The 12,796-nt window shown below is 32.6% G+C and overlaps 1 protein-coding gene across 1 annotated transcript; it reads left to right on the top strand.

The window, feature by feature from the left end:
• Window positions 1–8,159: 8,159 nt before the first annotated feature.
• On the top strand, window positions 8,160–9,741 carry LOC114733690 (U-box domain-containing protein 26-like). Its single transcript, XM_028921189.1, has one exon. It carries the CDS (start codon window positions 8,233–8,235, stop codon window positions 9,478–9,480), a length of 1,248 nt encoding a protein of 415 aa, XP_028777022.1. The 5' UTR covers window positions 8,160–8,232; the 3' UTR covers window positions 9,481–9,741.
• The last annotated feature ends 3,055 nt before the right edge of the window (window positions 9,742–12,796 follow it).

Raw genomic sequence — 12,796 nt, 5'->3', positions numbered from 1 at the left:
GCACTAGGAACAGGAACGAAGGTCGGAAAAGGAAGAAAGCATATGGAGTCTTTCACTCAGTCATATGAATTGCTTGACTGAGCAAGATGGAATCGTGATCCTAGAATCTTGCTCCCTAACATTTCTGAACAATGCAATCTTGGATACCCTAATAGGATCTTGGGTCTATTCTGGTACAATTTTGGACCTGTGGCTCTGATACCATGAAAAATGATACACATCAGAATACTAGAAAATTCATACTATTATTTTATTGAAGAGAAAATGATTGTATAAAAAGTCAGGGCATCGAGATGGTCCATTTGTACACCTGAATTGGGTCTAAAGGCCTAAGCCCAATAGAGAAAATAATAAGTTAAAACAACAAAACCACTATATTCTTAACAATACCCCACCCAATTCCCTGATCTAAATAGTTTGTTAGCCCCTCATTATAAGTTCTCATTGACTACGACCTATAGGAACCTCCTACTTTTGCTTTGATAGTGAGGAAAGGGAGGGAATGTTATACATTAGTGCTTCTGTAATAAAAGTCTCCTATGATATGTCGTTTAATTTAGGATTCAGAAGATAGCCTTGAAGCTTGGAATACCATTGAGGGGAGGTAGCCTTGAAGATAGCCTGTGGTGAATGTTTGATAGGGTACTGGCATAAGTTGGAGAACCAACCACAGGCTATAATGGGATTAAAGAAATGCTTGGAGGTCTAGATATCTGCTGGCATAAAGGCTTGAAAGAGATTGAAGTAGTGCTGAGCAAAGCACAAGTTTTTAGTCTTCTCACTAAGGAATCCATTAATGAGCATCAATTGTATCCAATCACAGTTCAACACAAATCAGTCCAACATTCAAGACCATAATGAAACTAAAAGAAAGAACAGCCAACAAAACACTAATTGTAGTCTTCCCCTTCTTCGATTCTGTTCCTGCAACTACCTCCCCTCAGGTCCAGACTTGAGTCCTCATCTCTTCTATCTGAGGGTTAGACTTTGATAATATGATAATTTTATAATATGCAAACTTAAAAGAGCTGGCTCTTTTAAGCCTTTCAAGGGCCAGCCCTTTAGGGCCGAACTAGCCCTTATTGACAGCTCTACTGGGCTTATCTAAAACTTGAATCTTGATCACGGAACATTAGCACCTATTGTTCGAACACAGTACAGAGGGATTAGGGCAATTTTTATCACATATTAAGCTTGGCAATTCCAAAGCATCAGCAAGTGCCATCCCTCTCTACATAAAATTTTTGGTTGAATGTGCCAAGATATGCTCAGAAATATTATTTTCAACTATCAAAACTAAAAGTGATGGCCTCACCAAAACGAAACTAAAAATATTTATTACTAAACTTAAAAACAATTACCAACGGGGGTTGGGTCTAACAGAAAGGACTAGTCTCTCACAACATGGCGAATCAAAGTTCGAATCCCCACTGGGAGAGGTGCTCATATTTAATGCCTGATAATGTCTCGAATAGGATTGTCTCTAATAGGAAAATATTTATGCTTTAGCAAAAAAAAAAAAAGAAGAAACAGTTGGGGATCAAAGACAGCAAGATATATGGGAGCATCGAATGAATTATTGACAAACAACATGAAAATCAGTGTCGTGATGGTTGCACTGTCCTTTACTTACCTTTGACCCCTTCAATTCCTCACTATATCCCTACCTCTCCCTCTACGTCCGATCTTCCAATTCCTTTCAAGGAGTAACTAATGTTCTCTCCACATAATTTATTGTACACCAGATTTTTTTTTATTTATTCAGTTTTTTTTATATTTGGACAAAGTTTACATGTTAGTCAAATGTTAAAAAATTTAAATCATTATTGTAATTTTCACGAAAGAAATCTATGTTCTAGTTTATATTTCACCGATACATTATTATTAGTTTAGTTCTCAAGTATTGAAAGTGGGAGTTTAAACATAAATTCTAAATAATTTTAAGAATATGTAAATATAATTGCAAAGAAATAAAGAAAGTACATAATCTAAATAAATAAAATTATTTAGAATAAGGCATAGCTCGGGGCAAATTTTAGCGTCGTATACGCATGGATGACATGTTGTATTCTAACTATATTCTATTCTTTTATCATGGAAGCGCAAAACAACCCAAAACCCTAAATTTTAAACTACCTTTTTTATTTGAAAAAAAAAGTTAAACTACCATGATATCTAACACGTGAAACTTAATTATGTGTTGAGTGATTCAACATTCATAGCACCGAAGACGCCCACACTGATCACCCCGTCCTCCTTCTTTGATACTCTCTCTGTCTAATCTCTTTATATATGTGTGTATATATGTAAATGTCTATGTATATTCTCCCTCTTATCTTATATATATAAGTTTCAAATAACTTAATCACGTTTAACGAAGTAATAGTTAAACTAGTTAAAAATAATAAATAGGTCAGAAATGAATTTTTTTTCCCAAATTGCCCTTATTCAATTAAGAGAGTAGATAAGAGGCAATAAATGAAAAAATAATGAGAGAGAATATATGTGGATAATATTAATGAGAGAGTGTGTGTACTAATTAAATACAGTCAATTAAGGACAAAATAAAAAAAAAGGAGTAATAAATGCTTAGACAAACTCAAAAATAAAACTTATATTTTGAACCAGGCTTATCTTCAAAGGTAAAGCTTGTATATAGGACCGGAGGGAGTATATATTTATGGGTCCAGCTGGCAGTTACATGTATGGCTTTACCATGTAGAACTTCCTTCTAATTGGATCTTCTTCACCACTCTATATATAAACCTCTTTCTTTATTTTTTTATGACTTCGTCAAACGCACAAATAACAAATATCATGAATAGTTAGTGTATAAGGAATGGTGTGTAAGGTTCAATTATTGATCACTACTTTATAAAGTTAATGCTTATTGCCAATTGATTCACTTTTTTCTTCAAAGCGACAAGCTAAGTAGAGACAACCAGATTAATTAGAGTTTATTCTGGTGCCTGAAATGATTAATTATATATTATTCACATACAGATTTTGACCAATATTCGAATAGCTTGAGCATATAAATTTGGTGCTGGCGTAACTTCAGATATATATATATATATATATAATAATGTGGTTTATGTTTCAAATTTCATGCAATATCGGGCTTTGGAATAATGAGAACATATTTATTATTTTTGTATATATCATCCAATAATAATTCTTCCATGTTTATTCTTTAACCTTATTTTGTGAAAATAGACTGCTAATTTAAAGAGATATGGAAATGCGTGTATGTGACTAAATCAAAATAGATTGCAATGGAACCTTGAGGGGATAGTGGCGAGCAAGCTAAGTGAAGTGCACGATACAGCTGGAAATTGAAAACGGAGTTGAACTGAATGTGTTGGATTTTGGGTTTAGATCTGTCCTTTATGGGCCGGATTATTTGACTGGATATTAAAAGAATATACCAATCAAATATCTAAACAAGATTAGGATATGTTTGACTTGGTCAAATATTTTGAATCAAATCCAATCGATTATAATATAAATTTAATTAATTTACATTATATATATAAATTTAACTAATTTATATTGTATAGATTAAATATATATTAGAGGTATATATAAAATTGATTATAATTGATTCTGGGATTGAATTCAAGAAATCATAATATTATAAGTCAAAGATATATTTGAATATCCAAATTCAAATTTAAATTGATAAGCACAATGGATATTTTGGCTTCCCAAAATACTTCTGACCAAAGCTATAAATAGAGACTTCCACCCATAAGTTCAACTCACTCTAGCTTTCCTACTATCTTTCTCTCTCTTATTCTTTCTTGCAAAGAGGTGCTCTGCTATGCACTCAAAGTGACTTTTATAGTCTAGCTTATAGTGTGAGCTCAAAGGATCCAACCGACCTGACTCAAGATCTAACCCGATATGTTTCCTGATCCATTCTTTGTTGTATCTTACAGAATGGGTAAATACACACGCCACTAGCACCCCCTGCTGATGCAGAAGCAACCCCTAGTCATCTCTGTTCCACTGAAGGAAACTCGCTTTGGGCCTTTTTGGTTTGTTCAAAATTAATTTAGTAGTGCGAAGTATTTTACAGGGGGTTGTGTCAAGCACTCTAAAGTATTTCGTAATTTATTTAATACTTTGAAGTATTTTTTTTATATGCATATAACAATCTAAAATGTTTGGTAGTTTCTTCAGTATCTTGAAGTCTATCACACTAAAAAAAAAAATTGAAATAATACTTTAGAGTGCCTGACAGACATTCAATTAACAAACTTTTTGAGAAGTTAATACCAGAATTAAACTTGCTCATATGAAAAAAAAAATGTCAAGGGCAGAATTGTATTACAAAATACTTTAGATGCTAAATGAATCATAAAATAATCTAAGGTGCTAAATGCATTTTTAAAAAAAGATGCTAGATACATCTTAACGTTTTTTTTCTTTTCATACAGATATTGTGTTATTAGAGACAATTTTATCTAATGCATTATCAAATACTATAATACTTCTTTCACCAGTAATTTGAACTTCCATTACTTATGTTGTAAGCTATTAACCCCACTTTATACTAAACATGGTTGTTGTTTTTTCCCCCTTTCTTTTCTATGCTGTTTGGTTTGCACTAGGATTGTTCTTTTTGCAACAAAATACAGTTTTCCTTATTTCTTTTTATTTGATTCATTTAGACAATTAGTTATTTATCAATATTGAAGGTAGGAGTTTGAGAATAGGTTTAAACAATTGAGTAAGAGGGAAGGATATAAGGGCAACACACACACACACGCACAAAACAAAATAAAGTGGCGGTGTGTACGTCCTTGTTCTTTTGGTGAGTGCTCACTGTGTCTGTCTTCTTTACCTTTGTGATCCATTTGGCAACTTCATGCATGCCATTATATCACAAACAATTTCTTACTAATTTCCCTTTGTGACTTTGTCAATTCACATTTATATTCAAACCACCATTTCCTTCTTAATGTTTTATTAAATTTTAAGGTGCGAATTACTCTTTTATAAATATTTTAGAGGCAAAAGTTGTTCTTTAACCAAAAAAAAAAATTAAGTTAATTTCAATATCCATTCGTTAAGCGATGAATTGCAACAATTTTAACATTTGGGAGTGACATTACTTCGTTGAAATAGTTTGAAATAATTATTAGTGGTGATTGCAAAATAGTAGTACTGTAGGAACAAAAATATCCTTTAACGTAGCCCTAATTATATTATTATCATTATTATTTAAAATAAATAATACTTTCTATGATATTTAATATAAAAGACACTTAGTTTGAATACAACCTAAAAAAAAGTTAAATAATTCATTTAATTATAATTAAAAAAGAAGACATGATTCTCTTAAGGTATCTTTGTGTGACATTATTGTATTATACTACCTCTAGTTCTTAACATGAGAGTTAGTTAGAGGTTAAATTTTATTCTAAATATAAGATCTTAATTATCTGTATTTCTCATATTTATCATTTTTTTTCAAACTAATTTAACTAATTTGTAAAATGATATACAACATAATGTTATATAAGTGTATCTTAACAAGATCAGGCCACATTTATTATAATTAATTAATTAATTAATTTAACTTTCTTAATCTACCTAAATTAATTATGCAATAGATAAATTATTTGAGAAAAAAATAATAAATATAAAAAATCACATACCATAATTATGAACAAATTAATCTATCTCCCAGCTAACTCATATCAAGAGAAGGGAAGAGCAATGGCAAAGAAATTGCTTCATACGTAAGATGGAGTTTAATTTCGTTTGAAAACCAAAAAAAGGTTTGAAATGTGGGAGTGAGTCATTGAAGGAGGTGGAGGGAAAAGGGTCCACCACTTAATCAATGACAATATAATTAATGTTATCCGCATGAAGCTGTTATGTCTAATTCCCTGCAATTTCAACATACTAATCAAGAAAACAAGTGCCCGCCCAACCTGGACTCTACCCCACCCCCCTTTCCATCTCTCATTTGACTCTCTCCCTCCATCACCATCCCTTTTCACACTGGTTCACCATCAATTCTTATATTTTTATACATGTTGACACACAAAAAAAATCTTATGCTTTCATAATATGATTGATAGGGAAATATCACTCTGTTTCTGTTCCTATTTGTAAGTCATTTATTCTAAACTCGCAAGTTAAAAAATACATTAAATTGATAATTGTTTCATATTTAATTTATCCTTATTAAAAAAATGGTATTAAAAATGTTTTGTATTTTCTCTCAATTGTTTAAATCAATAGGGATAAAATTGAAAAAATTCATTAATTATTCTATAAGTAATTTATATTTAGGAATAGAATTTAGGGAGAATTATAATTAAGTCCCACAGAAGAGAAATAATTACTAAAATGTCTTAATAATAACCTGAGCAGCCTGTAATAACAAGTCCTATGGTGAAGAATAACAACCTTTGGAACTTGTTTTGTTTTTTTTGTTTTTTCCATAAGACTTGATTGTAATTTTCCTTAAAATTTATTATAAATGACTTATGAATGGAAACAAGGTTATACCTTTCATCATAGCTTTGCAAGATACATCAAGTGTTTTATGGCAACTTCATTATATATCTTCTATATATTCCACATCGTTGTATATGAAATTTAAGGACCAAAGTTTCAAATGATCTGAACTATGAAGATTGAGTTGTAATAGAGTCAAAGTTTAGAAACCGAGTTACAATCCAGTAAAACTATAGGAACTAAATTACACTGAATTAAAGTTTAAGGACCGAGCTACAAATAAATCAAAATTACAGGAACTGAAAAAATTAATTTTCTAAAAAAATATAGGTTTTAAGCACTATTAGGGAATTATACGCGCGTAAATTGAATGGGTCTTTGGTTTTACAGTTGTAATCACAAGTGGTGTAGCTCATGTACGAATTGCTTTTAAGAGCATGATATTCTATATGCTTTTAGATGGATTGACGCTTAAATAAAGACTTTTTGCCACTATTTCCAGAAGGCGTGAGAGCTGAATCCTTTTAGTCAAGCAAGTAATCAACTTTTTAACCCATTCTTTCCATATCCAATGATCAACCTTAGCTACCAGGAAGAAGCTTGTTTTCATTTTTTACTAATAAGCCCTTCCAGCCATCACAAAGCCGGCTTTATCCTTCCATGCAACACTCGCCGTACGTCCTGGCCTTACTACTATATATATATATATAGATATATTTTCTTACATAAGAAGGGCTTAATAAAAAAATATTTTTTAAATAAATATATATGTAATACGGATTAGTTCAGAATCAATATTAATTTTTAAAAGATTACTTTTTTATTAAGAAATTATCAATAAATTCACTCCAAAAAAAAAGTCTTGTGAATAAATTCAAAATCGTGATCTATCAATAAAGGCATTTTGATTGAATGAAATTGTCAACGAGGCTTGACTTAATTAATTGAACGGAATTTAGACCCAGCTTTACGTTTTCATAGTCAAACAATATTATTTTTACGTTTCCCTACAAGGTTTCAACTTTCAACCCCACGTCCCAAAAAAAAAAATGTAAGTATTCTTTTATCCCTCCACATTTAAGTAGTTTGGGTTGTAATTAACGAGAGAGAGAGAGAGATATATGTGTGTGTGTGTGTGTGTGTGTGTGTGTTTTCGTGTGCTACTGCTATACCTTGCATATATGTTCATGACTTGGCTCATAAATTATGCTTTAAGATCCTGTACCAACATTAGAATTTACAAGCATCGATGATAAGTTTTTATTACAACTCTTAAATAATAATAATAAATATTAGTATTAATTCATTAACATACAATCTAAACAAATGTACATGAAATTAAATTGTTTATTATAAATACTACACAATAACGAGTTGATTTAATATAAAATTGATTGTAGTAAGACGCATTAGATTTTACTTACTACTATTTTTGGCGGCAAATGTGGGACCAGACCACACCATCCCATATGCTTCATTTGACCAATCCCATACCTGAGTCCGAACCGGGGTTAGGTTCGGAGGTTTATCGCACACGGCACGTGTGGTTTTGCGACAGCTAAGCAGAGGCCCTCATGTCGTGTGCTTCTCTCTCCCCCTCCCTATATCTCCTTTCTCCTCCTCATAAAAAAATTAACCAAATCCCAACATACCTTACCAGAATTTGCAGTGCTTCCAGATTCAGCCTTACTTTCTTCTTCTTCTTCAAGACAAATTAAGCATATTGGAATCTTTCTTTAAAGCCTGAGACTTAGTATGTCTGTGAATTTAGAGCCGTTGGATTCAGGAGTGCAGATCCCTTACCACTTCAGGTGCCCCATTTCCCTCGAGCTGATGCGGGAACCCGTTACTATATCCACGGGTCAGACCTATGACCGAACCAGCATAGAGTCGTGGTTCGCCGCCGGCAATACCACCTGCCCCGTCACCAGAGCGCCGCTTTCTGATTTCACTCTCATCCCAAACCACACTCTTCGCCGCCTTATCCAAGACTGGTGCGTCTCAAATCGCGAGTTCGGAGTCGAACGGATCCCAAGTCCGACCCAGCCCGCCCACCCTTCAGTGGTACGGACCTTGTTGAATCAGGCATCGTCGGAGAGGAGCACTTCTCAGTCACGTATCTCTGCGCTGCGACGGCTTAGAAGATTTGCTGCTGACTCGGACAAGAATTGTTCGCTCATTGGATCTTACAACGTGCGCCGGATTTTACTCCATCTCCTTTTTGATCCCAATTCGGATTGTTTTGAGTTGAAGCACGAGTCGCTCGCGCTTTTGGTTTGTTTTTCACTTGCCGAATCTGAATGCGTCTTCGTCGCATCGGAGCCGGAGAGAATCAAGTATTTGTCGCGTTTGATGTTTCATTCCTCCATCGACGTCCGAGTTAACTCGGCTGCACTGATTGAGACCGTCGTGAGCGGGACTCGTTCGCAGGAGCTGCGTGCACAAATCAGCAATGTCGATGAAATCTACGAAGGAGTGGTTGACATCCTGAAGAGTCCGGTTTCGTCCCCTCGGTCTCTCAAGGTTGGGATCAAGGCCTTGTTCGCTTTGTGCCTGGTGAAACAAACACGACACAAAGCGGTTGCCGCCGGAGCTCCGGAGATCCTCATCGACCGGCTCGCTGATTTCGAGAAATGCGACGCCGAGAGAGCTCTGGTGACGATTGAGTTACTCTGTCGAATTCCTGAGGGGTTGGCTGCGTTTGCAGGGCACCCGCTGACGGTACCGCAGCTGGTGAAACCAATACTGAAGATATCCGACCGGGCGACAGAGCACACCGCCGGAGCACTATGGGCCCTTTGCTCAGAATCGGAGGAGTGCCGGAGGAAGGCGGTGGCGGCGCGTGTGCTAACGCCCCTGCTATTGGTGGTACAGAGTGATTGTACAGAGAGGGCAAAGAGGAAGGCGCAGATGTTGCTGAAGCTTCTTCGGGATTCGTGGCCGCAAGATTGCGGCGGAAACTCCGACGATTTTGCATGGAGCGAACTCGTAGTACCGTTCTGAGTTTTTGACGATGGTGCTTCTCTTTGGCATAATCTCAAAAACTGACTCCCAAATTTCCATTTTTCTTATCGCAGTTTCAGGTAAAAGCAGATAGATCATGATTCAGTTTTAGGTTTATGAGTTTATCATCAGTACATAATACTTCATGCAATTTTTTTTTTTTTTTGGGTTACGTTCATTCATTCATTTTATGTAAGAATTTGCTGGAAGTAAATAAAATGTTTTACTTTTGTAGAGACATTAATCTCAAGTGGTGGTAAATTTTTTTTGCATCTATACGTTCATCATGATTACGAATGAGTAACTTATTTTCCAGTTTGCCGAAAAATTATATGTGGTGCTATGGGGAAAAATTTTTCTGTGTTATAAAACTAAACAATTAGTAGAGAATAAGAGAAGGGAATAAGGGATAATAGAAGAGAGAAGTATTTCTCATTCTATTCAAGGTGTTGAATATATGATACATTGTCTCTATTTATAAGTACAACCTTACATCTTTGACAAAATCTACAAATTACATAATAATATGAGATAATTATAGGATATAAAAATAATTGCGGGAGATACTAGAGATGATAGAAGATATATGAATATTCACAAAGATATTATTATATTCATAATGCTCCAATCTCCATTAGATGTCCATTATATATGAACGTGTCTCATTAAAAAAACTTCAAATTAATAATGTAAAATTTGAATATTACATAAAATAATGAGAAAAAGTAAATTCTTGCACCTTATGAGATAAATATGAATCTCCACAAAAAGTGCCGAAAATTATATGTGGTGTTATGGGAGAAAATTTTTCAATATGTTATAAAACTAAAGAAATGGTGGAAAATAAGATAAAATAAGATAAGAGAATAAGGGAGAATAGAAGACAGGAGTATTTGTCATTCTATTCAAGATGCTAAATACATGATGCATAGCCTCTATTTATAGGCACAACTTTACATCTTTGATAAAATTGATGGATTACATAATAATAGAAGATAATTATGAGATATAAAGATAATTGTGGGAGATATTGGAGATGATAAAAGATAGAGGAAATAATGGGAGAGATATGGACATCCACAAAGATATTATTATATTTATAACACTTCCTATTAGATGTCCATTTTATATGAACGTGCCTCATTAAAAAAACTTCAAATTAATAATGTAAAATTTGAATATAAATATAAAATAATGAGAAAAAGTAAATTCTTGTACCTTGTAAGATAAATGTAAATCTCCATTGTAAGACCATATCTTCTTTCAACAAATTAGAGTTATATTGAATTAATATAGCTAATAGCTATTTTATTATTGTGATTTACTACACATTATGTCAATTAATATCAAATTGAGATTATCATAATAATAAGAATAAAACTAAAGCTTTACATAGATAAAAAAATCTAAGAAAAGTAAGAAAAATAATACATATCCACATATCTTTGTGTGACAAACAAGAATTTCATAAATGAACATAGCACAACATCGTTTATCATCGTCAAGAACTTCTTGTAATATAAGATATTTTAACCAATAACCTTTTGAGTTATATTATCTATATTTTTCAAAAAGTCTAATTATCATAATTTTTCTCTCTGTAAACAAACCACATAGTGATCCAAAATCAAAACTATATGGCTTCTAGCTGTTTAATGAGATAAAAATTCAATATATATATATAGCTTATAACCATTTAATCTCAAGATAGAAAATCACACACACACACATATATATATATAGTTTCTAGCCACTTAATCTCAAGATAAAAAATCAAATATATGGCTTCTGACCACATAAGATAGAAAATTGAAGCTGTATAGCACCTGGCCATTTAATCAGATAGCAATTCAAAATTATATGCATTTCGACTATAACATAGAAAATTAAAGTCGTATGGCATAAGTATGATGGATAATGGCCATTTAATCTCAAATTTATATGAACAAATATATCTCCAACTTCAATAATGAATCTAATAGTAAACCTTTAGAGATACTGTAAGTATCAAATGAATTTATATTAATTGTTAGCATTTGAGCTTTCTGAGGATTTATCCCTATATCTTGTGGCTTTTTGGTTTCATAACAATTTTTGTTATTTATTGCCAGCATTTAAGCTTTCTAAGGGTTTACCCCACATCTTGTGACCTTTTGGCTCCACAATAAATTTTGCCATTTATTACTAGCATTTAAACTTTCTTAGGGTTATTCCCATATCTTGTGGCCTTTTGGTTCCACAACGAATTTTGTCATATACTTTTAATAAACATATTCATAGGGCATTTGCTTAAATATGACTTCTAGCAATATTGTAACCATTACTCCCTAAAATCTTTTTCAATTTGAGTATTAGCCATATGTAATCATAAATATTGATTGGAACTTCAGGTTCTATCAAAATTAGTGACATTAGATCACCAGGGGATGTATAAAAAAATATCAATTGAAACTTCAAGTTCATCGAAAATAGTGGCATCAGGCCACCAAGAAATAAATACAATAAATTCCTCGTATCACAAATGATTCAAAAGGTATAATATTCACATCAAAAATAAATTATAGTGCAAAAATGTAAAGTAATAATAATCTCTGATCTTAGTTATAAAACCCGGTGTTTAAAACAATAGTAAATAATCCTTTTAATTTCATATAGTAGTTTAGATTATCCTAAATAAATTGAATAGGGATACATATACTCTGAAACACTATATATATGATGCTTGAGATATTTTCATTTGAATACTCTAGGAAAATCATAGAAATTAAACTATGTTCTAAAGTTATACTAAGAATCAAAGGTATATCATACGTAGCTTATTTAGAGTTTCATGCTGATAACGTCTTATAAAACTAAAAAAATAGTAAAGAATAAGAGAAAAGAATAAAAGAGAATAGAAGATAGGAGTACTTCTCATGCCATTCAAGGTGCTAAATACATTATATATGATCTCTATTTATAGGCACAACTTTACATCTTTAACAGAATCTACAGATTATATAATAAGAGATAATTGTAGAATATAAAGATGATAAGAGATACTAGAGATGATAGGAGATAATAAGAGATATATAGACATCCACAAAGATATTATTATATTTATTACACGATAGGTAAAATTTGAGTAAATTGATTATTGTTTTATCTTTGAAAGATGCTCTTTTTTTTTTGGGGTAAAATCTACCTTCTATTACCAATTTAAAAATTTTGAAATTATGAGTTATCTGAGAAGGAAGCTAAGGGCCTATTTGGGTGCCCCCAAAATCATGGTTTGGGTGGGATGTCACCCAAACAACATCAATTTTGGAGAAATAAT

This window comes from Neltuma alba, unplaced genomic scaffold (assembly GCF_004799145.2).
Source record: "Neltuma alba isolate B1F8T4 unplaced genomic scaffold, ASM479914v2 tig00013027_pilon, whole genome shotgun sequence".
In the NCBI taxonomy this organism is placed as follows: Eukaryota; Viridiplantae; Streptophyta; class Magnoliopsida; order Fabales; family Fabaceae; genus Neltuma; species Neltuma alba.
This window is presented reverse-complemented; position numbering and strand designations above follow the sequence as displayed.